The sequence below is a fragment of the Stegostoma tigrinum genome, chromosome 29 (genome assembly GCF_030684315.1).
Source record: "Stegostoma tigrinum isolate sSteTig4 chromosome 29, sSteTig4.hap1, whole genome shotgun sequence".
NCBI classification, from domain to species: Eukaryota; Metazoa; Chordata; class Chondrichthyes; order Orectolobiformes; family Stegostomatidae; genus Stegostoma; species Stegostoma tigrinum.
In genome coordinates this window covers 45,859,436-45,886,858 of record NC_081382.1, presented here as the reverse complement: position 1 = coordinate 45,886,858, position 27,423 = coordinate 45,859,436, and the positions used below count along the sequence as shown (strand labels likewise).

At 46.2% G+C, this 27,423-nt stretch overlaps 1 protein-coding gene across 1 annotated transcript in view; it reads left to right on the top strand.

Moving 5' to 3' along the window:
• The window catches only part of adamtsl2 (ADAMTS-like 2), a 205,363-nt gene that overhangs the window by 160,507 nt on the left and 17,433 nt on the right, over positions 1 to 27,423 (top strand). Inside the window, exons 17-18 of the mRNA XM_059638308.1 lie at positions 22,229 to 22,405; positions 26,175 to 26,319. Of these exons, the coding sequence (XP_059494291.1) occupies positions 22,229 to 22,405; positions 26,175 to 26,319 (322 nt within the window). The remainder of the gene's footprint in view (positions 1 to 22,228; positions 22,406 to 26,174; positions 26,320 to 27,423) is intronic.

Genomic DNA, 27,423 nt, shown 5'->3' with positions numbered 1-27,423 from the left:
CCCAGGTTGGAGGGGGTCAGTTATTCTGGGACACAGGTTCAAGGTACAATGGGGGAAGTTTAAATGAGATGCACAAGGCACGTTTTCACATGAAGGGTGGTTAAGTGCCTGGATCATGCTGCTAGAGGAGGTGGTGGAAGCAGACACTGTAGCAACATTCAAAAAGCACCCGGACGAATACATGAAAAGGAAGGGAATAGGGGGATATGGATCCTGTCTTTGAAGACAGTTCTAGTATGGAAGGTCAATATGTGTCAGTGCAGGCTTGGAGGGCTGTAGGGCTTGTTCCTGTGCTGTACTGTTCTTTGTTCTGAGAATCCTCATCTTACTGAAATTGCAAGTATGCATAGCTGATGTGCAGCTTTATGAAGGATGCTCTGCCACTTTGCTTATAAAATCCTGTATACGAGAAGTGCAAGAAGTGGTTTACTGTTTGTTTAAAATCCCCACAAACACAAACCAACCTGTCTGGCTTCACAGCCAGTATGACCGCTGCTGCCCATTCCTCAACCCGGACTGGTTTGATCATTCCGTCGCTTTCCAGCCTTCTGATTTCTGCCTCTACTTTTGCCTATGTAGCAAATGGCACTGGGCAGACCTTGCAGAATCATGGAATTGCTTCTTGGTCAACATGCAAAGTGGCCTTTGGCTGCTTTGATAGTCCCTCAACCTTATGAAAAATGTCTGGGTATTTAATTAGGACTTCACTCAGACAGCCATTTTCCAATCAGAAGTGTTGAACCAATCTAGGTGAATTTTTATCAATCTTGGCAACACGGTGGCTCAACGGTTAGCACTGCTGCTTTGCAGCATCAAGTTCAATTCCATCCTCAGGCGACTGTGTGGAGTTTGCACATTCTCCCCATGTCTGCGTAGGTTTTCTCTGGGTGCTCCGGTTTACTTGCACAGGCCAAAGATGTGCCGGTTAGGTGGTTTGGTCATGCTAAATTGCCCGTAGTGTTCAGGGATGTGTAGATTTACATGGGTTATTGGGGAATGGGTCTGATTGGGATGCTGTGAGGGTCAGTATGGACTTGCTGGGCCGAAGGGCCTGTTTCCACACCGTAGAGAGTCTTAAAATTCTGTGATTTTCACCCTGTGAAGCTTGGGACTGAGCCTTTTGCTGCTGGCATTGGTAACTGGAGCAGAAGGAGGCTATTCAGCCCTTTAAGCCTGCTCCATCATTCATCACAATCATGGCTGATCATCCACCTCAAAAGTCTAATCCTGCTTTCTATAACCTTTGATCCCATTCGCCCCAAGTGTGATATCTAGCTGCCTCTTGAATACATTCAAGGTTTGGTATCAACGACTCCCTGTGATAATGAATTCCACAAATTCACTACTCTTTTTGGCTGAAGAAATGTCTCCTCTTCTCCATAATAAATGGTCTATCACGAATCCTCATACAGTGACCACAGTCAGAAACATCCTCCCTGCATCTAATCTGTCCAGCCCTGTTGGAGCAAGAGCATCCTTCCTCAGAAAAGGAGACCTTTTGCACACACTATTCCAGGTGTGGCCTCACTAAAGCCCTGCATAACTGCACCAAACACATCCTTGCTCCTGTACTTGAAACCTCTCACAATGAAGACCAACATACCATTTGCCTTCCTTACCGTCTGCTGCACCTGTCTGCTCACCTTCAGCGACTGGTGCAGAAGGACAGGTCCTGCTGCACACTTCCCCCTCTCCCAATTTACAGGCATTCAGGTAGTAATCTGCCACCTTGTTTTTGCTTCTAAAGTGAAAAACCTCACATTTATTCAAATTATACTGCCATTAATTTGCCGACTCGTCCAACTTGTTCAGATCATGCTGAAGGATCTCTGCGTCCTTGTCTCTGTTTACCCTCCCACCCAACTTGTTATCATTTGCAAACTTTGAGTGAGATGTTATGCTTTATTCCCTCATTCAATACATTAATGTATATTGTGAATAGCTGGGGTTCTAGCACTGATCCCTGTGGCGCCCCACTAATTACAACCTGGCAATTTGAAAAGGACCCATTGTTTCTTCTCTGCCAACTAGTTTTCTACCCCTCTCAATACACTTATCCCAATCCAATGCGCTTTAACCTTGCACAGTAATCTCTTTGGGACTTTGTCAAACGTGTTCTGAAAGTCCAAACATACCACATCAACTAGTTCCCTCTTGTCAACTCTACAAGTTACATCTTCATAAAATTCCAACAGATTTCGCAAGCAAGGTTCCCCCTCATAAATCCATGCTGACTCTGTCTGATCCTGCCACTGCTTTCTAAATGCTCTGCCATAAAGTCCTTGATAATGGATTTGAGAATTTTCCCCTTGTTGAAACCTATGGGAGTTCTCTGAGCATATTTTTGGAGAGTGGATAAGTGAGAACAGTCGTTGTAGTTTATTCAGATTTTCAGTAGAATTTTGATAATATCCAACACATGGCATGAGTAAACAAACATGAGTGCATTGAATAGGAGGTGATGGCATGGATTGAGATTTGGTTGACAGTAGGAAACAAGCATTTGGAATATATGGGTCATGTTCAGGTTGGCAGACTGTTGCCAGTGGGTTTCTGCAAGGATCATTTTTTGGACCCCAGCTGTCACAATCGATTCCAATGATTTGGACGTTTCCATGTTTGATGCAAATTAGTTGGCAACGTGGAAAAAAAGAACTGTGAATGGTGGAAATCTGAAACCGAAACTGCTGTTTTCTCTGAGATAATGGGAACTGCAGATGCTGGAGAATCCAAGACCTCAAAATATGAGGCTGGATGAACACAGCAGGCCAAGCAGCATCTCAGGAGCACAAAAGCTGACGTTTCGGGCCTAGACCCTTCATCAGAGAGGGGGATGGGGTGAGGGTTCTGGAATAAATAGGGAGAGAGGGGGAGGCGGACCGAAGACGGAGAGAAAAGATGATAGGTGGAGAGAGTATAGGTGGGGAGGTAGGGAGGGGATAGGTCAGTCCAGGGAAGACGGACAGGTCAAGGAGGTGGGATGAGGTTAGTAGGTAGATGGGGGTGCGGCTTGGGGTGGGAGGAAGGGATGGGTGAGAGGAAGAACAGGTTAGGGAGGCGGAGACAGGTTAGACTGGTTTTGGGATGCAGTGGGTGGAGGGGAAGAGCTGGGCTGGTTGTGTGGTGCAGTGAGGGGAGGGGACGAACTGGGCTGGTTTAGGGATGCAGTTGGGGAAGGGGAGATTTTGAAACTGGTGAAGTCCACGTTGATACCATAAGGCTGCTGGGTTCCCAGGCGGAATATGAGTTGCTGTTCCTGCAACCTTCGGGTGGCATCATTGTGGCACTGCAGGAGGCCCATGATGGACATGTCATCTAAAGAATGGGAGGGGGAGTGCCCTTCCCCTGCAACCGCACGAAATGCTACACTTGCCCCCACACCTTCTCCCTCACCCCTATCCCAGGCCCCAAGATGACATTCCACATTAAGCAGAGGTTCACCTGCACATCTGCCAATGTGGTATACTGCATCCACTGTACCCGGTGTGGCATCCTCTACATTGGGGAAACCAAGCGGAGGCTTGGAGACCGCTTTGCAGAACACCTCCGCTCAGTTCGCAACAAACAACTGCACCTCCCAGTCGCAAACCATTTCCACTCCCCCTCCCATTCTTTAGATGACATGTCCATCATGGGCCTCCTGCAGTGCCACAATGATGCCACCCGAAGGTTGCAGGAACAGCAACTCATATTCCGCCTGGGAACCCTGCAGCCTTATGGTATCAATGTGGACTTCACCAGTTTCAAAATCTCCCCTTCCCCAACTGCATCCCTAAACCAGCCCAGTTCGTCCCCGCCCCCCACTGCACCACACAACCAGCCCAGCTCTTCCCCTCCACCCACTGCATCCCAAAACCAGTCCAACCTGTCTCCGCCTCCCTAACCTGTTCTTCCTCTCACCCATCCCTTCCTCCCACCCCAAGCCGCACCCCCATCTACCTACTAACCTCATCCCACCTCCTTGACCTGTCCGTCTTCCCTGGACTGACCTATCCCCACCTATACTCTCTCCACCTATCATCTTTTCTCTCCGTCTTCGGTCCGCCTCCCCCTCTCTCCCTATTTATTCCAGAACCCTCACCCCATCCCCCTCTCTGATGAAGGGCCTAGGCCCGAAACGTCAGCTTTTGTGCTCCTGAGATGCTGCTTGGCCTGCTGTGTTCATCCAGCCTCACATTCTGCTGTTTTCTCTCTTTTATTTTTGAATAGTGGGTTACATTAGCTGCTCTCTAACCCATAGCAACTGTTCCACCCTCAATATAATCTTGAAAAATGATGAACAATACATCCACTATTTCTAGGGCTACTTCCTTAAGTACTCTTGGATGTAGATGACCTGGCATTGGGGATTTATCAGCCTTTAATCCTATCAATTTCCCCAGCACCATTTCCCTACTAATATTTATTTCCCTCCGTTCCTCCCTTTCATTAGACCCTGTGTTCCCAACAATTTTAGGGTGTTATTTGTGTTCTCTGCAAAAACAGCACAATATATATTTAATTGGTTTGCCATCTCTTTGTTCCCCATTATAACTTGCTGTGTTTCTGACTGTAAGGGGTCTCCATTTGTCTTCACTGTCTTGGCATATTTTAACTAAATTGTAGAGGATCCTTTCTTTTATTTTATGCTCACTCTTTCAAGTATTATCTGGAACATATTTTATTTCTTGTTTGTGTCCCAAATTCCACTCAGGCATGCTGCCAATCTGTTTACTCCTCTGTAATAGCCTTCACATCATCCGCTTCTGTTAGTGATACTGACTGCCTGTCATCTTACCCACTCCTCCTCAGTAACTTACTTGCAGTAGGCAATGTTTGATATCCCAAATACCTACCAATTTTTTAAAAGTCTTTTGAACAAACTAAATTTTACTATACTAAGCTAGTTAAACAAAATATTCTATATATACTTATACTCTAACATAGAATGAATTTGAAGTAAATATGAGTTAACATAAGAACCAGAAACAGGAATAACCAATTCAATCCTTAAACTTGTTCCGTTATTTAATATGATTATGGCTGATCTCATCTTGGTCCTCAAGTCCACTTTCCAGAGCACTGTCCATGATCCTTCAACCCATTACAATGAAAAATCTGTCTGTCTCTCCTTTACATTTACTCAAGGTCCTGGCATCCAATACACTCTGAAGCAATGAATTCCACAGATCCTTTGAGTGAAGTAATTTCTCCTCATCTCTGTTTTAAATCGGCTATCACTTATCCTAAAACTATGATCTCTAATTCTGACTGCCAAACATGAGGAATCATCCTCCCCATGTCAACTTTGTCATTCCCCTTCAGCATCTTGTATACTTTAATTAGATCTATTCTCATTTTTCTAAATTCCGGACAGGTTAGGCTTGAACTGCTGAATCTGCCTCGGAGGAGTGTTGCCGATCAAAGACCTAGGGGTGTAGCTGCATACTTCCTTGAAAGTGGAGTCGCACGTAGACAGGGTGGTGAAGAAGGCGTTTGAATGTTTTCATTCATTGCTCAGATCAGTGAGTATAGGAATTGGGACATTCGTGAGGCCATGTTTAAAATACTGCATACAATTCAGATTGTTCTTCTTTATGAAAGAGTTGTTACACCTGACAGGAAGCAGAAAAGATTTACAAGGATATTGTCAGGACTGGAGGGTTTGAGTTATAGGGAGAAGCTGAATAGGCTGGGCTGTTTTCCATTTAGCATCAGAGGTGAGAGGCAACCTCAGATTTATAAAATCATGAGAGGCATGGATAGGGTGAATAGCCAAAGTCTTTTTCTGAGGGGGGTGGGGTGGTGGGGGGGGAAGAAGTGTCCAAAACTAGAGGACATCGGTTTAAAGTAAGAGGGGTAAAATTAAAAGGGACCTGAGGTGTGACTTTTTTTTCATGCAGAAGGTGGTGTGAGTGTGGAACAAGCTGTCAGAAAAAGTGGGTGAGGCTGATACAATACAACATTTAAAAGGCATCTGGATGGAATTATGGATGGAAAGGGTTTAAAGGGCCAAATGCTGGCAAATGGGATTATGTCTATTTGGCGCAGACGAGTTGAACTGAAGGGTCTGTTTCTGTGCTGTGCGACTCTGTAAAACAAACCCCTTACCCCGGAATCAATCTGATGAGCCTTCTCTAAACTGCAAGCAATGCAACAAACATCTCCTAAGGTGGATAGGGAGAGGACAGTATTACAGTTGCAGAAAGGTTGTTCGGGGACTCGTCGGCTGAGGTTAGAAACAGGAAAGGAGAGGTCACCCTGTTGGGAGTTTTCTATAGGCCTCCGAATAGTTCCAGAGATGTAGAAGAAAGGATAGCAAATATGATTCTCGATAGGAGTGAGAGAGAGAGACAGGGTAGTTGTCATGAGGGACTTCAACTTTCCAAATATTGACTGGGAACACTATAGTTCGAGTTTTATAGGTAGGTCAGTTTTTGTCCAGTGTGTGCAGGAGGGCTTCCTGACACAGTACGTAGACAGACCAACAAGGGGCAACGCCACATTAGATTTGGTACTGGGTAATAAGCTTGGCCAGGTGTTCGATTTGGAAGTAGGTGAGCACTTTGGTGATAGCGATCACAGTTCTGTTATGTTTACTTTAGTGATGGAAAGGGATAGGTGTATACCACTGGGCAAGAGTTATAGCTGGAGGAAAGGCAATTCTGATGAGATTAGGCAAGATTTAGGGAGCATAGGATGGGGAAGGAAACTGCAGGGGATGGGCACATTAGAAATGTGGAGCTTATTCAAGGAAAAGCTCCTGTGTGTCCTAGATAAGTATGTACCTGTCAGGCATGGAGGAAGTTGTAGAGTGCGGGAGCCGTGGTTTACGAAGGAGGTGGAATCTCTGGTCAAGAGGAAGAAGAAGGCTTATGTTAGGATGAGATGTGAAGGCTCAGTTAGGGCGCTTGAGGGCTACGAGGTAGCCAGGAAAGACCTAAAGAGAGAGCTCAGAAGAGCCAGGAGGAGACATGAGAAGTTGTTGGCGGATAGGATCAGGGTAAACCCTAAGGCTTTCTATAGGTATTTAAGGAATAAAAGAACTGACGAAAGTAAAATTAGAACCAATCAAGGATAGTGGTGGTAAGTTGTGTGTGGAGTCAGAGGAGATAGGGGAAGCACTAAATGGGGCTGGAGATTGCCGAGCCTTTGGCATTGATCTTTAACTCGTCATTGTCTACAGGAATAGTGCCAGATGACTGGAGGATAACAAATGTGGTTCCCCTGTTCAAGAAGGGGAGTAGAGACAACCCTGGTAATTATAGACCAGTGAGCCTTACCTCAGTTGTTGGTAAAGTGTTGAAAAAGGTTATAAGGGATAGGATTTATAATCATCTAGAAAAGAATAAATTGATTAGGGATAGTCAGCACGGTTTTGTGAAGGGAAGGTCGTGCCTCACAAACCTTTTTGAGTTCTACGAGGAAAGGCTGAGGGACTTGAGGCTGTTTTCTTTAGAGAGAAGAAGGTTGAGAGGTGACTTAATTGAACATATGAAATAATCAGAGGGTTAGATAGGGTGGATAGGGAGAGCACGAGGGGGCATAGCTTTAAATTGAGGGGTGAAAGATATAGGACAGATGTCAGAGGTAGTTTCTTTACTCAGAGTAGTAAGGGAATGGAATGCTTTTCCTGCAATGGTAGTAGATTCACCAACTTTAGGTACATTTAAGTCGTCATTGGATAAGAATATGGACGTCCATGGAATAGCGTAGGTTAGATGGGCTTCAGATCGGTATGACAGGTCGGCACAACATCGAGGGCCGAAGGGCCTGTACTGTGCTGTAATGTTCTAATGTTCTATGTAAATGGTCCAAAACTGTTTGCAGTGCTCCAGGTGTGGTCTCACTAGAAGAGGAAAAAACTGCAGATGCTAGAATGCAGGTTGACAAATAGGAGGCTGGAAGAACATGGCAAGCCAGGCAGCATCTGGAGAAAAGGAGCAGTCGACATTTCAGGTATTACCCTTCTCCAGGACTCTGCAGATGTTGCCTGGTTTGCTCTGTTCTTCCAACCTCCTATTTGTCTGCCGCAATCTCACTAAAGCCTTGTGCAATTGCAGTGACACTTCTCTATTTTTATACTTTATTCCTTTTCCAATAAGTGACAAAATTCCATTTGCCTTTTTATTATCTGCTCTACCTGCATATTAGTTTTGTGATTCGCCCATGAAGGCACCCAGATCTCTCTACACGAAACACTCTGAAGTTTCTCTCCACCTAAATAATAAGTTGCCTTTCTATTCCTCCAACCAAAATGGATAACCTGATACTTATCCATTTTAAGTCTTTATCTTCCAAATTCCGGCCCATTCACCTAACCTATTCATCTCCATTTGTAAATGTCTTACTCTTTTCATTTCAACTTACTTTCCCATCTATTGTCATGTCACCTGCAAATGTAGTCATTGTACTTTATTTTTTCCCCTACTCATTTTGTGGGATGTGGGCCTCGCTGGCTGGCCAGCATTTCTTGCCCATCCCTTGCTGCCCTTGAGAAGGTGGTCGTGAGCTGCATTCTTGAACCGCTGCATTCATTCTCCTGTGGGATGACCCACAATGCTATGAGGGAGGGAATTCCTGGATTTTGACCTAGCGACAGTGAAGGAACAGCAATATATTTCCAAGTCAGGATGGTGAGTGGCTTGGAGAGGAACTTGCAGGGGGTGGTGCTCCCATGTATCTGCTGCCCTTGTCCTTCCAGATGGAAGTGGCCATGGGTTTGGAAGGTGCTGTCTGAGGATCTTTGGTGAATTTCTGCAGTGCATCTTGTAGATAGTACACACTGCTGCTGCTGAGCATTGGTGCTGGAGGCAGTGGATGTTGTGCCAATCAAGCAGGCTGCTTTGTCTTGGATGGTGTCAAGCTTCTTAAGTGTTGCTGGGGCTGCACTCATCCAACAAGTGGGGAATAAACCATCACACTCCTGACTTGTGCCTTGTAGATGGTGGACAGGCTTTGAGGAGTCAGGAGATGAGTTACTGACTACAGTATGCCCAGCTTCTGACCTACTCTCGTAGCCACTGTGTTGAGTGCGTGTGGTGAGTCCAGTTGAGTTTCTGGTCAATGGTAACCATGAGGATGTTGATGGTGGAGGATTCAGTGATGGTAATACCATTGAATTTCAAGGGGCGGTGGTTAGATTGTCACTTATTGTTGATGGTCGTAGCCTGGCATTAGTGTAGTGCGAATGTCACTTGTCAGTTGTCATCCCAAGCCTGGATATTGTCCAGATCTTGTTGCATGTGAACATGGACGGCTTCCGTACCTGAGAAGTCATGAATGGTGCTGAACATTATGCAATCAGTGGCGAACATCCCACTTCTAACCTTTTGATGGAGGGAATGTCATTGATAAAGCAGCTGAAGATGGTTGGACCTAGGACAATATCTTGAGCAACTGCTGCAGAGATGTCCTGGAGCTGAGATGATTGACCTCCCACAACCATGGCCATCTTCCTATGTGTCACGTATGACTCCAACCAGTGGAGCATTTGTCCCCTGATATCCATTGATTCCAGTCTTGCTAGGACTCCTTGATGCTACACTCAATTGAATGCAGCCTTGATATCAAGGGCTGTCACTCTCATCTCACTTCTGGGATTCAGCTCTTTTGTCCACGTTTGAACCAAGGCTACAATGGGGTCAGGAGCTGAGTGGCCTTGGCGGAACCCAAAGTGGGCGTCACTGAGCAGGCGCTGCTTGATAGCGCTGTTACTGACAACTTCCATCGATTTACTGATGGTTGAGAGGAGATTGGTGGGGCAGTAAGTGGCTGGGTTGGATTATTCGTGCTTTTTATGTACAAGATATATCTGGGCAATTTTCCACATTGTCAGGTAGATACCAGTGTTATAATTGTATTGGAACAGCTTGGCTAGAGGAACACAGGTCTTCAGTCCTATTGCCAGAATGTTATCAGGGCCCGTAGCCTTTGCAGTATCCAGTGCCTCCAACCGTTTCTTGATATCATGTGGAGTGAATCAAATTGGCTGAAGACTGGTATCTGTGAAGCTGGGGACAACTGGAGGAGGCCGAGATGGATTGTCCACTCGGCACTTCTGACTGAAGATTGCTGCGAATGCTTCAGCCTTATCTTTTGCACTGATGTGCTGGGCTGTTCCATCATTGAGGATAGGGGTATTGGTGGAACCTCCTCCTCCTCCTCCTCCAGTGAGCTCTTTAACTGTTCACCACCATTCACGACTGGATGTGGAGGGATTGCAGCGTTTAGATACGATCCGTTGGTTGTGGGATCACTTAGTTCTGTCTGTCACTAGCTGCTTATATTGTTTGGTGTGCAAATAGTCCTATTTGGTGGCTTCATCAGGTTGGTACCTTACCTTCAGGTATGCTTGGTGCTGCTCCTGGCACATCCTCCTACACTCTCCATTGAACCAGGGTTGATTCCCTGGATTGACATTAATGGTTGAGTGGGGGATATGCCGGGCCATGAGGTTACGGATTGTGCTGGAGTACAGTCCTGCTGTTGATGGCCCACAGCGTCTCATGGATGCCCCAGTCTTGAGTTGCTCGATCTGTTCAGTCTGTCCCATTGAGCTCGGGGATAGGGCCACACAACACGATAGAGGTTGCTCTCACTGTGAAGGTGGGACTTCATCTCCACAAGGACTGTGCAATGGTCACTCTTACCGATACTGCCATGGACAGATATGTCCACAGCTGGCAAAGTAGTAAGGATGAGGTCAAGTATGTTTTCCCCTCTTGTTGGTTCCCTCACCACCTGCCACAGACCCAGTCTAGCAGCTATGTCCTTTAGGACCCGACCAGCTCAATCAGTAGTACTGCTGCCGAGCCACGCTCGGTGATGGACACTGAAATCTCCCACCCAGAGTACATTTTGTGCCCTCACCATGGTCAGTGCTTCCTCTAAGTGTTGCTCAACATTGAGGAATACTGATTCATCGGCTGAGGGGGGATGGTATGTGGTAATCAGCAGGAGGTTTCCTTGCCCATGTTTAACTGGAGTCAACGTTGAGAACTCTCAGAGCAACTCCCTTCCAACTGTATACCATTGTGCCGACCCCTGTGCTAGCTCTGTCCTGTCGGTGGGACAGGACATACCCAGGAATGGTGATGGTGGTGTCTGGGACATTGTTTCTATCCCCATATCCTAGTCTTTAATATAGATTGTTTTGAATTAGCTTTATTGTCACATGTACTGAAATGAGTATAGTGAAAGCGCATAGTCACCGCGTTACAGCACCATCTTTGGTACAAAGGTGCTATGAGTACAGATACTTAAGATTACATTCTTAGGAAACAAAAAAGAAAGAAAGAAGTAAATAGTCCAGCATTATAAGTCATAGGAGTAAATTAGAAAAATAAAGAAGTCAAAAAGTTCAGAATTTACTTTTGTGACAACACCCATGCCGTCCAGCCTCAAGGGAGACCACCACCGTCTGACTGTCTCCTGTGCTGGATCCACCAACCTAAGAGTCACCCCACTTTGGGCACTGTCTCTTCACCGTTGGACCCACTTCATTGACACCAATGAACCCTCACTCACCCTGCAGCCAAGAAACTCTGACTTGCCAGCCAGGACAGGTTGCTGCTGGGCCATGAGTCCTGCTTTGGCACCTCACTGGCACTGTCATCTTTAAGAGTCAGCTGCCACCAGCACTGCTGTCCCCAACTGCTGGAGGAGCTTTTCTGCTGCTGATGATGACCTCAAAGCCAGGAGAATAACCTTTCTTAATGCTGCACCCAGCCTCGACACCAGGAGAATGACCTTGCTGCTGCTGCCACTAACCCTGAACGGCAGGAAGACGATCTTGCTGCCGTTGTTGTCAGCCCCAAACGCTGGGAGAACGCACTCGCTGCTACTGCCACAGGCCCTGAATGGCGAGAGAATGTCCTCACTGCCACTGTCCCCGATCACTGGGAAAAGCCACATGTGCCACTCTGCTTGTGGCTCACTCTTGCTCCCATGCCAATGCTGGTGACCAACCCACTTCCTTATCTCATGCACTTCCACTAGTACTCCACAATCTCATCCTTAATATTGGACTCTAAATTCTTACCAATGATTGAGGTCAAGCCAACTAGCCTATAGTTTCCTGTCAATTTCTTCCCTCCTTTCTTAAACAGGATGTTAAATTCACCGTTTGCCAGTCCTTTCATACTGTCCCTGACTCAAGTGATTCCTGAAAGAACGCAACCAATGCCTCTACCATCTGCCTTCAGCTATCTCCTCTGGCAGATATTCATATTGTCATAGAGATGTACAGCAGGAAAATTGATCCTTCAGTTCGATTCATCAGTGCCGACCAGGTATCCTCAATTAGTCTAGTCCCATTGGCAGTGTTAAGCCTGTATCTCTCTAAATGCTTCCTATTCACATACCCATCCAGGTGACTTTTTAAACATTGTAATCGTACCTGCCTCCACCACTTCCTCTGGCAGTTCATTCCATACACACACCACCCTCTGTATGGAAAAAGTCGCCCCTTAGGTCCCTTTTTATATCTCTCCTCTCTCACCTTAAACTGGATCTGCCTTCTAGTTTTAGACTCTACTACCCTAAGGAAAAGACCTTGATTATTTACTCCATCCATGATTTTAAAGACTTTTATAAAGTCATTTCTCAGCCTCAAATGCTACAGAGAAAATAGCCCCACCCTATTGAGCCTCTTCCTATAGCTCAACCGCTCCATCCCTGGCAATATCCTTTTTTCTGAGCCCTTTCAAGTTTCACAACTTTCCTATAGCAGGGAGACAAGAATTGAACACAGTATTCCAAAAGTGGCTCAAACAATGTTCTGTACAGCTGCAACATGACCTCCAACTCCTATACTCAATGCACTGACCAATAAAGGCAAGTGTGCCCAACACCACCTTCTCTACCTTGTCTACCTGTGACTCTACTTTCAAGGAACTATGAACCTGCACTCCAAGGTGTCAGCAACACTCCCAGGGCTTTACCATTAAGTGTAGAAGTCCTGCCCTGATTTCCCCTACCAAAATATGGCACCTCATGTTTATCTAAATTAAACTCCATGAGCCACTCCTCAGCCCATCACATCAAGATCTCATGTACTCTGAGGTAACATCCTTCACTGTCCAGTACAGCATCAATTTTGGTAGTCTGTCTGGCCCAGTCATTTATCTGCCTTCAAACTTTTCAGCTTCCCCATTACCTACTTCTTAGTGATAGATACTAAATTCAACCCCTGACTTTCTTGAAGCTCTGGTGCGTTGCTGATTTCTTCCACTATGAAGACTGGTACAAAGTGCCCGTTGAGTTCCTCTGCTATTTCTTTGTTGCCCATTACTACTTCTCCAGCCTCATTTTCCAGGGGTCCAATGTCCAGACTGCACTCTGTCTTACCTTTTAGATATCTAAACAAACTCTTTTAACCATCTTTTATAATACTAGCTAGCTTCCTATCCGAATTCATCTTCTCCCTCCTTATTGCTTTTTTTAAAGGTTTTTGCAGGCTTAGCAATCCTCTGGCTTCCCACGAGTCTTTTGCTTTTATGCCGTTCCAACTTCCCTTGTCTGCCTTGGTTACCACACCATCCCCTTTAATGTGTTTCTTCATCCTTGTGATGAATTGCTGTGCCCTCTGAATTACTTACAGAAATCCTGTAATTGCTGCTCCACTTTCTTCCCTGCTGGGCCCTCTCTCCAATTAACTCTGGCCAGCTCCTCCCTCGCATCTTCATAGGCTCAATTGTAATACTGTTTCATCTGATCCAATCTAATCCCTCTCCAATTGAATAGTGAATTCCATCATATTATGGTCGCTGCACCCCCCAGGGGTTCCTTCACCTTCAGCTTCCTAATCAAGTCTGCCACGTTACACTTTACCCAATCCAGGATTGCCTGTTCTCTATTGGACTGTACCATAAACTGCTCCAAAAAACCATCTTGTAGACAATCCAAGAATTTATTTTTTTGAGATTCATTATCAATCTAATTTTGCCAGTCCACTTACATATTGAAGGTTCCCATGATTATTGTAATGCTGTGTTTCGTACGTATCTTTTCTATCTCCTGATTTATTTTCTTCCCCAAATCCTGATTTCTGCTAGGGGACCTGTACACAACTCCCATCAGGATTTTTTATCTTTTGTGGTTCCTCAACTTTATCGACACAGATTCTACGCCTTCTAACTCGGTATCACTTCTCGCCATAGAATTAATTTCATTTCTTACTAAAAAGACAGCCTCGCCTCACTGCCCATTTGCGTGTCCTTTTAGTAGGACATGTATCCTTAGACAACCTGATCCTCTTTCAGCCATGTCTCTGCAGTACCCACAACATAGTCCTATAGAACATAGAACATTACAGCAGAGTACAGGCCCTTCGGCCCTCGATGTTGTGCTGACCTGTCATACCGATCTAAAGCCCATCTAACCTACACTATTCCATGTACGTCCATATGCTCATCCAATGACGACTTAAATGTACCTAAAGTTGGCGAATCTACTACCATTGCAGGCAAAGCATTCCATTCCCTTACTACTCTGAGCAAAGAAACTACCTCTGACATCTGTCCTATATCTTTCACCCCTCAATTTAAAGCTATGCCCCCTCGTGCTCGCCATCACCATCCTAGGAAAAAGGCTCTCCCTATCCACCCTATCTAACCCGCTGATTATTTTATATGTTTCAGTTAAGTCACCTCTCAACCTTCTTCTCTCTAATGAAAACAGCCTCAAGTCCCTCAGCCTTTCATCGTAAGACCTTCCTTCCATACCAGGCAACGTCCTAGTAAATCTCCTCTGCACCCTTTCCAAAGCTTCCACATCCTTCTTATAATGCAGTGACCAGAACTGTACGCAATACTCCGTGTGGCCGCACCAGAGTTTTGTACAGCTGCAGCATAGCCTCTTGGTTCCTGAACTCGATCCCTCTATTAATAAAAGCTAAAACACTGTATGCCTTCTTAACAGCCCTGTCAACCTGGGTGGCAACTTTCAAGGATCTGTGTACATGGACACCGAGATCTCTCTGCTCATCTACACTACTAAGAATCTTACCATTAGCCCTGTACTTTGCCTTCCGGTTACTCCTACCAAAGTGAATCACCTCACACTTGTCTGCATTAAACTCCATTCGCCACCTCTCAGCCCAGCTCTACAGCTTATCTATGTCTCTCTGCAACCTACAGCATCCTTCGTCACTATCCACAACTCCACCGACCTTAGTGTTGTACCTACCAATTTCAGTCTGCACTACGACTATTTAAATACAATGACCTGAGTCCTGTATTGCCTGCACTCCACCCACCCTCCACCTTCTCATAGTTGTCTCCTTATCTGTTATTATGCCTGTCGTTAGATTCCTGACCCTTTCCATGCACTCTATCCTATTACTTGTTTTGGAAGCTTTAATCTCAGATGAGCCCTCTTGCCCTTTTTATTTTTAACTATAATTTTCCATACAACTGAGCCCACATCCCCGACTATTGATTTTTAAAGCCCTACCTACGACCCTATTTTATGATGCACAAAGACTCTGATCCCAGCATGATTCAAGTGGAGTTCCCTCCTTCCCCAATATTGATGCCAGTATCCCATGAATTCAAACCCGTTTCTCCCACACCAATCTTTGAACCATGCGTTTACTTCTTTAATCTTGTTGTCTGTATGCCAATTTGATCATGGCGAGAAGGAGCCTCTTCATCTGTTCCTAAGTACCTGGCTAGCCAAAACCCTGAAATTAGCAGTCTGCTGCTTTGATTGTCCACAACCAGCTCACTAAAAGCTTAGGTTCAGTTACCCTTAAATGTATAAATTGGCCTATTGAAAATCTTGCAACAAGTCCTGTCCTTGTTCCTAGACAGGAACACATATAGTAAGCAATAGTGGATCGCTGTGTTCCCTGCATGATATAATGTTCAGTGTTGTTGACGAACAATACAAATGAATGTTTTAACTGATGGATTTGAAGAACGTATTTCAATAGTGTATTTTAAAAACAGATTAGCTTTCCTTAAAAATCCAAATTACCACATTAAGATACAAAAGGTCTGTGGATGGATGCAATTTCATAATTATGCAGCAGTTGCTGAAGAAACCTAAGTGTGCTAATGCATATGCTAACAACGAATTTAAGATAATCAATTGAGTATTATATAATAAAATGTGAGGCTGGATGAACACAGCAGGCCAAGCAGCATCTCAGGAGCACAAAAGCTGACGTTTCGGGCCTAGACCCTTCTTCAGAGAGGGGGATGGGGAGAGGGTTCTGGAATAAATAGGGAGAGAGGGGGAGGCGGACCGAAGATGGAGAGAAAAGAAGATAGGTGGAGAGAGTATAGTTGGGGAGGTAGGGGAGGGGATAGGTCAGTCCAGGGAAGACGGACAGGTCAAGGAGGTGGGATGAGGTTAGTAGGTAGATGGAGGTGCGGCTTGGGGTGGGAGGAAGGGATGGGTGAGAGGAAGAACAGGTTAGGGAAGCAGAGACAGGTTGGACTGGTTTTGGGAGGCAGTGGGTGGAGGGGAAGAGCTGGGCTGGTTGTGTGGTGCAGTGGGGAGAGGGGACGAACTGGGCTGGTTTAGGGATGCAGTTGGGGAAGGGGAGATTTTGAAACTGGTGAAGTCCACACTGATACCATTAAGCTGCAGCGTTCCCAGGCGGAATATGAGTTGCTGTTCCTGCAACCTTCGGGTGGCATCATTGTGGCACTGCAGGAGGCCCATGATGGACATGTCATCTAAAGAATGGGAGGGGGAGTGGAAATGGTTTGCGACTGGGAGGTGCAGTTGTTTGTTGCGAACTGAGCTGAGGTGTTCTGCAAAGCGGTCCCCAAGCCTCTGCTTGGTTTCCCCAATGTAGAGGAAGCCACACCGGGTACAGTGGATGCAGTATACCACATTTAAGCAGAGGTTCACCTGCACATCTGCCAATGTGGAATGTCATCTTGGGGCCTGGGATAGGGGTGAGGGAGGAGGTGTGGGGGCAAGTGTAGCATTTCCTGCGGTTTTAGGGGAAGGTGCCGGGTGTGGTGGGGTTGGAGGGCAGTGTGGAGCGAACAAGGGAGTCACGGAGAGAGCCGTCTCTCCGGAAAGCAGACAGGGGTGGGGATGGGAAAATATCTTGGGTGGTGGGGTCGGATTGTAGATGGCGCAAGTGTCGGAGGATGATGCGTTGTATCCGGAGGTTGGTAGGGTGGTGTGTGAGAACGAGGGGGATCCTCTTGGGGCGGTTGTGGCGGGGGCGGGGTGTGAGGGATGTGTTGCGGGAGACGCGGTCAAGGGCGTTCTCGATCACTGTGGGGGGAATGTTGTGGTCCTTGAAGAACTTGGACATCTGGGATGTAGGGAGTGGAATGTCTTATCGTGGGAGCAGATGCGGCGGAGGCGGAGGAATTGGGAATAGGGGATGGAATTTTTGCAGGAGGGTGGGTGGGAGGAGGTGTATTCTAGGTAGCTGTGGGAGTCGGTGGGCTTGAAATGGACATCAGTTACAAGCTGGTTGCCTGAGATGGAAACTGAGAGGTCCAGGAAGGTGAGGCCGGCGCCGACGGAATCCCGCCCATGGCCGGCGCCGACGGAATCCCGCCCATGGCCGGCGCCGACGGAATCCCGCCCACGGCCGACGCCGACGGAACCCCGCCCACGGCCGACGACCTCATCGCTCCGCCCACAACGTCCACAGCCAGCAACCCCAGAGGAGACGGCCACACTGAGCCCTGCCGCATCTTCACCATCCCCCCAGACCGCCCACTGACTGAGGACGAACGGTCAGTCCTCAGTAAGAGGCTCACCTTTGTCCCCCTACAACCACACATCAACGAATACCAGTCACGACTGGACGTAGAGCAGTTTTTCCGCCGTCTTCGCCTCCATGCCTACTTCTTCAACCGGGAACCTAACCCTCCCTCCACTGACCCCTTCACCCGCTTCCAATACAAGTCCTCCTCCTGGACACCATCCCCAGGCCTCCTACCCTCCCTTGACCTCTTCATCTCCAACTGCCGTCAAGACATTAACCGCCTCAACCTCTCCACCCCTCTCACCCACTCCAACCTCTCCCCTGCAGAACGGGCAGCCCTCCGCTCCAACCCCAACCTCACCATCAAACCCGCAGACAAGGGTGGCACAGTGGTAGTATGGCGCACTGACCTCTACATCGCCGAGGCCAGACGCCAACTCTCCACCACCTCCTACCGCCCCCTCGATCATGACCCCACACCCGAGCACCAAACCATCATCTCCAACACTATTCATGACCTCATCACCTCAGGGGACCTCCCATCCACAGCCTCCAACCTCATTGTTCCCCAACCCCGCACGGCCCGTTTCTATCTCCTTCCCAAAATCCACAAACCTGCCTGCCCTGGTCGACCCATCGTCTCAGCCTGCTCCTGCCCCACCGAACTCATCTCCACCTATCTGGCCTCTATTTTCTCCCCTTTGGTCCAGGAACTCCCTACCTACGTCCGTGACACCACCCACGCCCTCCACCTCCTCCAGGACTTCCAATTCCCTGGCCCCCAACACCTCATCTTCACCATGGACGTCCAGTCCCTATGCACCTGCATTCTGCATGCAGATGGCCTCAAGGACCTCGGCTTCTTCCTGTCCCGCAGGCCCGACCAGTCCCCCTCCACCGACACCCTTATCCGCCTAGCCGTACTTGTCCTCACCCTCAACAACTTCTCTTTTGACTCCTCCCACTTCCTACAGACTAAGGGGGTGGCCATGGGCACCCGCATGGGCCCCAGCTATGCCTGCCTCTTTGTAGGTTACGTGGAACAGCCCCTCTTCTGCACCTACACAGGCCCCAAACCCCACCTCTTCCTCCGGTACATTGATGACTGTATCGGCACCGCCCTTTGCTCCCCAGAGGAGCTCGAACAGTTCATCCACTTCTCCAAGACCTTCCACCCCAACCTTCAGTTCACCTGGGCCATCTCCAGCACATCCCTCACCACCTTCCTGGACCTCTCAGTCTCCATCTCAGGCAACCAGCTAGTAACTGATGTCCATTTCAAGCCCACCGACTCCCACAGCTACCTAGAATACACCTCCCACCCACCCTCCTGCAAAAATTCCATCCCCTATTCCCAATTCCTCCGCTTTTGCCGCATCTGCTCCCAAGATAAGACATTCCACTCCCGCACATCCCAGATGTCCAAGTTCTTCAAGGACCGCAACTTCCCCCCACAGTAATCGAGAACGCCCTTGACCGCGTCTCCCGCATTTCCCGCAACACATTCCTCCCACCCCGCCCCCACCACAACCGCCCTAAGAGGATCCCCCTCGTTCTCACACACCACCCCACCAACCTCTGGATACAACGCATCATCCTCCGACACTTGCGCCATCTACAATCCGACCCCACCACCCAAGACATTTTTCCATCCCCACCCCTGTCTGCTTTCCGGAGAGACGACTCTCTCCGTGACTCCCTTGTTCGCTCCACACTGCCCTCCAACCCCACCACACCCGGCACCTTCCCCTAAAACCGCAGGAAATGCTACACTTGCCCCCACACCTCCTCCCTCACCCCTATCCCAGGCCCCAAGATGACATTCCACATTGGCAGATGTGCAGGTGAACCTCTGCTTAATGTGGTATACTGCATCCACTGTACCCGGTGTGGCTTCCTCTACATTGGGGAAACCAAGCGGAGGCTTGGGGACCGCTTTGCAGAACACCTCAGCTCAGTTCGCAACAAACAACTGCACCTCCCAGTCGCAAACCATTTCCACTCTCCCTCCCATTCTTTAGATGACATGTCCATCATGGGCCTCCTGCAGTGCCACAATGATGCCACTCGAAGGTTGCAGGAACAGCAACTCATATTCCGCTTGGGAACCCTGCAGCCCAATGGTATCAATGTGGACTTCACCAGCTTCAAAATCTCCCCTTCCCCCACCGCATCCCAAAACCAGCCCAGTTCGTCCCCTCCACCCACTGCGTCCCAAAACCAGTCCAACCTGTCTCTGCCTCCCTAACCTGTTCTTCCTCTCACCCATCCCTTCCTCCCACACCAAGCCACACCCCCATCTACCTACTAACCTCATCCCACCTCCTTGACCTGTCCGTCTTCCCTGGACTGACCTATCCCCTCCCTACCTCCCCACCTATACTCTCTCCACCTATCTTCTTTTCTCTCCATCTTCGGTCCGCCTCCCCCTCTCTCCCTATTTATTCCAGAACCCTCACCCCATCCCCCTCTCTGATGAAGGGCCTAGGCCCGAAACGTCAGCTGTTGTGCTCCTGAGATGCTGCTTGGCCTGCTGTGTTCATCCAGCCTCACATTTTATTATCTTGGATTCTCCAGCATCTGCAGTTCCCACTATCTCTGAGTGTATTATATAGCTCATTTACATGCTGGAAGCAGGATACATCCATATCCAAGCACCCATTCTCTGCAAATGTAAGGAATATGTTGAAGCTTTGACCCTTTTACAGATTGCCTGAGTGCTTAGAGAGTGTATAGTTACTTGTTGCTTTCTCCATGCCAAAGCTTTAAGCCTTTCAGGGTTGACTTGCAAACCAACCGTCGTCCTTTTCTCCCATAATATTAATTGTTGCAATTCCTTGAAATTTGACATTTTTGGTGTTTGTCCCGATGAGTACAAGACAAGAAGCTTTGACAACATGACCTTTGCTCCACTACTCACGTTCTGTACTACCAAACAAGTATGATTATTGAATGAACACATCCTAAAATGCATGAATCACCATTATATTTGAATATATATAAAAACTAAAGTCTGATTTTAAAATAAACTATCTTTAAGGGTCGATGACATGTAAGGGAGGGGGGGGGAAGTAATTTAATGAATGCAACAGGAGTATTTCCCACTGGTTGATGAACTGATGAACTCAATTTGTTTCTCTCTGGGAGTCCCACCTCAGTTGTGAGGTAAGCCTACAGAATTCTCCACCACAGAAAGTGATTGAGGCCAAAACATTGAATGCGTGCAGGAGGAGTTAGGACTTAAGGGATCAAAGAATATGGGGAGAAAATGGGAACAGAGTACTGAGTTAACTGATCAGCCATGAATGTATTGAATGGTAGAGCAGGCTTGAAGAAATGAATGACCTACTCCTGCTCCTATTTTCTATGTTACTTTGAGTGATGGCTGCAGCCGGTGCTTCACTGAGAATGTGCAATGGAGTCAATTAAGTGGGGAAATTTGGGTACACCGGAGCGGTGAGAACCTGCCAGGGTGAAGTGGTTAGAGAGAATGGGGAGGGGGTTGAGGAGAGTCAATATCAAGAGCAAGAAGGGGCTTCCTGTGGGTCCTGACTTCCCCAATGCCAAGTTCTTTGATCGCTGGACACAGTAGGATATATTGGGCAAAATCCCTGGATTGCGAGTACGTCACCTGTTGCTGGTTAAATACAAGTGGCGCAGAATGAGATCCTTAAGAGGCCTTAGTTGGCTTCTGGGTTGGAAGGGTGCCCACAAGCACACACTGCCCCCGCCACCCCCCACCCCATCACCATCAGATGTAATCAGAGGGAGGTGATAACATCTCCATCCTGCATCCTCATGCCTGATCAAACAACCCATGCCCACCTCCAAATTCACCTCAGGTTTGGGGCTGTAAATTGTGACCTGAAAGTGCCTATTGGTAATTTGGTTATTTGCAAACTGTAAATAAATCTCTAGTCCTGATGTTATGGGATAATATTGGATGACAATTAATGTATTGAACATTTCTCTATGTACAATTTACGCTCGAAAACATTACTATAATCTCTAGAATAGCAGAGGGAGAAATTTGATATAAATATGTTAAGCATTTGTCCTGTAGAATTGATGTATAGTATCAGAAATCATAAACCTTGAAGTAATATAACAGGGACAAAGTTCCCTGCCTCCATGTGTCTTTGGGGACATTCCCATTTAAAACACAAGCACTTGAGATTGGGTTCGGAACATTTGAATGCCTGCTCTAACTTTTCAAGGTAGCTTGACAGATATAACCCTATAAAATTAATAAAATGTTCTGACTGATTTAGAAGTAACTGATAATGAACTTTATTCTTTTCTTTGTATTATGGGAGCCTGAATTTGTTACATCTAGATGTGCCAAGCTCACTTGGACTAGATCAGGTTATTAATGTTGCAGCTGAGAAATTTATCGTCACTTTTACCAATATTAAAGATTACTGGAACAGCCCAGAAAAATGATAAATTAAGTATTTGTTCTAACATCAGGTTTATTAGAGGAAATTTTTAGATTTATTAAATTCAAGACTTTAGTCATAGTCCTAACATAAAGATACCTTTCTGGTTTGTTTCCTCTAGTGCAATACAACGTGTGGCAGAGGAATAAAAAGACGAGTTGTTCTATGTGTGGGAATAGTAAATGGAAAGGTTAAAATTTCCAATCCTGAGGAATGTGATGCCACTCAGAAGTTGCTTGAAGAAACGACATGCTTTGAGCGTCCATGTTTCAAATGGTTTACCACTTCATGGTCTGAGGTAATAAGGGCAATATCTGCTCTATTTTTCCTTAACTTCCTAAACGTGGAATTTTCACTTTTTCTTGGTGCGACATGAGTAATGGTGAAAAAGTAGGTGAGAATGCAAAAATCAGACTCTCCCCTCATGGCCTAAATCATGGTTTCAGAATCTCGCCATTGAGCAGCTCCATGGCTGCCATTCACCTTGACCATTGAACCACGCAATTCAACATCTGGTCAAGTCGTGTTACCAATATTTTAAGTACTTTTGGACCCAGTATCTAAGGAAAGATGTGCTGGCCTTTAAGGGTGTGCAGAGGAGCTCTATAAGAATGAACCCAAGGATGAAAGACATGTCATATGAGGCATGGTTTAGGACTTTGGATATGTACTTGATTGAGTTTAGAAGGATGATGGGAGGATCTCATTGAAATTTACTCAATACTATGAGATCGGGATAGTGTGGTCATGGAGAAGATGCCTCCACCAGTAGGAGAGACTAAGACCCGAGGGTACAGCCTCAGAATGAAGCTAAGTTCCTTTAGAATTAAGATGAGGAGGAATTTCTTCAGCCAGACGGTGGTGAATCTGTGGAACTCTGCTGCAGAGGGCTGTGGAGGCTGAGTCATTGAGTGTATTTAAGACAGAAATAAAGGGTTCTTGACAGTGTAAGAGGATTAAGGGTTACAGGGAGAAGATTAGAATGGACTTGAGAAACATGTTAGCGGTGAACAAATGGTGGAACAGACTCAGCGAGCCAAATGGCCTTATTCTGCTCCTGTGTCTTATGGTCTAAGCCACCAGCCTCATAACATGATTGTGCCAGCTTTTGGACCAAGTCAGATACCATTTAACACTTTACTCGGAGCTGACAGGCACCTATGATTTTCATGGTTCTGCCAGGTCACTTTGCATGCACCTTGTGCATCTTCATAGGATACATCTTATGGTTCTTAACTTGCTTTCTTAGCGCTTACTACTTTGACCTTATTTGGAGGCTGCCAGTCTCAGTGTACTTCACATAACTTTCTTAACTCACACTCACTGACTTCACAGATTTACAGACTGCCAGCCTCTGTAACTTGAATTGCTTTCAAAAAGGAAGATGCAGGCAGCTTGTGACAGTAGGGAGTACTGATCAAACAATGTATCAGACACATATGGAACACACATGTTTTTGTACAGTAGTACGCTACGTCAATGGCAGACCGCCAGCAAGTGCTAGAAGTTTACATGGAAAGCATACTGTATGTACTTCCAACGAATGGCCATATACAAGTGTCAAAGTGGAGCAGTTCTAAGTGAGTGATAGACTATTAAAATCCATTGGGGGTACTACCACATTCCGTCAGGAGCCTCATTCTGTTCATCCCAGGATTGACCATAGTCAGGCATTTGATTCTACCAGAGTCCAGAGATCCATGCCCTGGACCTCCATCCCATCCAGGGACTTGCTCACAATCAGTCCTGCAGGCTAACTGCAAGCAGTCAAGGTCAGTTGGAGTTTTGTTGAAATAATAGTCTGTGTGGTGGGCCAATTTTTACTCCAGTGAGACAAAGGGAAGCATTAAGTATGGTGGAGATGGACGCAAAAGCAGCGAGTGGTGAAGCATGAGCAGAGAGGTGAAGTGACCCATTGAGTGAGTAGAAAGCTTAGACTGCATTAGAGATTAGTAGTTTGGAAGGATGAGGTGGGTGAGAGCTACTGAATGGACATGAACAATGCAATACCCAGACCCATAGGCCACAATGAAATGTGAGTGCTGTGACAGAGTTAATAGGTGATGACGACCTTTCCAGCTGCATGAATTCCCAAGAAAGGCATCAAAGGCTCCAGTTGCATATTGAAGAGCAGACAATGTGTGAGAAAAGTTACACTGATCTATGAGAGATAAGCACCATGACTCTCGACCAAAAATATGGTAAAATTTCACTCTGTATTTATACGTTTATCCACTCAACACTCAGCAACTTTTCACTTCAAGCTCTCTTGCCACCTCTCCAGTGATTCAACAATCCCACTCCACAAACTCCAGCTTCCTTTGAATAGCAGACCCATGTTCCAAATCCTTCTCCTTTCCACCTACAGGATTTGGCAGAAATCTGGACTTAATTATGCTCTCCCAAGTCTCAAGCCAGCCAGCAGCATTGTGCACCCTTACACACCTATCCGAAATGCAATTTTGGCTGTTCTTTAGCATTACTCATTTATTTCCATTGCATATCCAGGCTTACTAGGATGAGATATTTCCATCATTTGGCAGAATTCTGAATCTGGGATTGTGAAATTTCTCTGCTTTAATATTTTTTTTCCTGAATTCTACCTCCCACTGGCTGCCGCCACCTCTAGTGCAGCCATACCCAAAAGGTGAGAGTCTCAGCCTGGAATCTCCAGTAGTCAAGTCAGAAAAGTGGGACCCAGGTCAACACTACTTCACCTTGCATCAGCTCGGACATGGCTGCTGAGACCTGTCAAAGGATGTGGTCTGCTGTTGGCTGGCTTGTGGCTTGGGAGAGGAGTGGAGCCCAAGTCTCAGTAAGGGAAGATTTGGGAAAAGGGTCTGCTGGTGAGCTGAAGGAAGAGTTTGGAAAGTGAGATAATTGAGTCTTTGGAAGGGATGAGAGAGTTTGGGAGAGGAGCTGCTGAACGTTGGTGGGTGCTGGGTAAGAGACTCTGAATGGGTGATTTAGTGCAAGGGTGTTTTGGGAGAGGAGCAACTGATTGAGGGGGGGAGCTATTATATAGGTGAGTTGGAGTTAGAAAGAGGGGTGCTTGTGTGGAGTGAGGGAGAAGGCTTGGTTGCGCTGTGTGTGTGTGTGTGTGTGTGGAAAGGCGGGGTGGGGGAATGTAGAAAGCTTTGCTGAAACCTAAAATAAGAATAAAAGCTGGGAAAATATCAGCATTTTTGGGATAGAAACAGCTATCATTTCAGGCTAATGACCCGGTGGTTCAGATTTCCAAATCTGCAGTATTTTGCTTTTGGCTAAAACCTACACGGGTTCATAAAATAATAATAATAATTTGTTTCCATATATATGTATCTGATAGGTGAACTCTTAATAATTAAATATGAAATGTTGTTGTGTTGTTTTATTGCTGTTTTGATATTGCTGGCATCAGTTACATTTTCAAGCAGTCTTTTAATGTTTTCATTCATGGGTTGATGCTGGCTTGTTGCCTGTCCCTAATTGCCTTTGAGAAGGGGACAGTAAGTTAAAATGGGATCACATGAGAAAATAGTTTGTGAGGCACTGCCATATTACTTTGCTTCGCTTTTTGTGTCTTTAATCAGCAAAGTGACATTGGTTTGGATTTCTTCCTGGATCACATGCGCTAATTGCACTCACTGCTGAAATGCCAAGGTCACTTTGCTCATTTGGTAGAAATGCATTGGTCCTCAGTCCAGACACCAATAGGAGAAAAAGAAAGGAAAAACTAATCTTTCTGTTCACTTGAAGTCTAATAATTACATGTATTTGAAGTGACCTACAGCATTTATATTTCACTATAGTGCATTAAAAATTGCTCTGATTACGCAAGTCCTTGTCATGCGAATATTTTAGACCTTTCTTCTTTTGGCCACTGTCATCCCTTCACACTTATCTTAAGTCTTTCTTTAGACTGGGTTTTTTATTTGTCTTCTATTAACATTACTATTCCTTCATTTTTCCCCAATTTCCTTGTCCTTAATTATCCCATACATAATATTTTCACTTAAAATTTTATAGTTTTGTTTTCTATTTTTCTACTGCATTTAATAAACTATCTTTTTCTCACCTTTATACAGTGCACTAAGACCTGTGGAGTTGGAGTAAGAATGAGAGATGTGAAATGTTATCAGGGAAAAGAAATTGTCCGAGGATGTGACCCACTCTTGAAGCCTGTCGCGAAGCAAAGCTGTGAACTCGAGGCCTGTCCCACCCAGCCACCAGGTAATAGTGCATAGCACTTCTGTCATTGTTTTCTTCTCCCACTTCTAAAGTGATTACACTTAAAATTTAAAGTGCCAGTGGCATGCATAGGAAACGTCTATAGTTTCACTGCAGGGGAAACTTTTCAGTGATGAAAAATGCCCTGACAGTACTGTAGCTTCAGCTGAGTTATAAAAGATTCTTAGCTAAACATGGAATCTCTGTATCATGGACACAATTTTCTTGCCAAACTCCATTGAACTAAACAAAGGGTTTATTGAGAGTACAAAGAAGTACTGGATTTCTTTTCTCAGAGTTAAATTTCGCTTGTTAACAAGTCACTTTGTTATGTTAATAAAATGTGAGGCTGGATGAACACAGCAGGCCAAGCAGCATCCCAGGAGCACAAAAGCTGACATTTCAGGCCTAGACCCTTCATCAGAGAGGGGGATGGGGAGAGGGAACTGGAATAAATAGGGAGAGAGGGGGAGGCGGACCGAAAATGGAGAGTAAAGAAGATAGGTGGAGAGAGTATAGGTAGGGAGGGGATAGGTCAGTCCAGGGAAGACGGACAGGTCAAGGAGGTGGGATGTTATGTTATTTGCTGAGATTAACTCGGTCAGGGATCACAGTATATTGGCATGCTGTCAGTTGGCACATATTGTTGGTTACTGGAGTGTTAGGGAAATTACCTTTATTTGCTGGGTTTTTTTGTTCGCTCTCTATTGAATGCTTATATTAGTGTCCACTATGTACCCATAACTTTGTAGGGTCATGGTTAAACTTGCAGGCTCAGCTGGGCATCTGTTCGTGAAGGTGTTTTTTTAATTATTCTTAATGTAGATAATATAAATGCTGAACTCAAAACCCTGGCATGACTTTGCCAGCCAACGCCCTAAGATGGACCTGCAGTTGTATAGTGCTGATTCCATCATTTAGGCCATGCTTTTTTTCCTAAAACATTTATAGGACAGGGGTGACACTCGCTGTCCAGCACTATGCCTGCACCTTGTTACCCTTGAGAAGGTGGTGGTGAGCTGCCTTCTTGAACTGCTACAGTCCGCGTGCTAAAGGTAAACCCACAATGCTGATGGGAAGGACTTTCAGGATTTGAACCAGTAATAA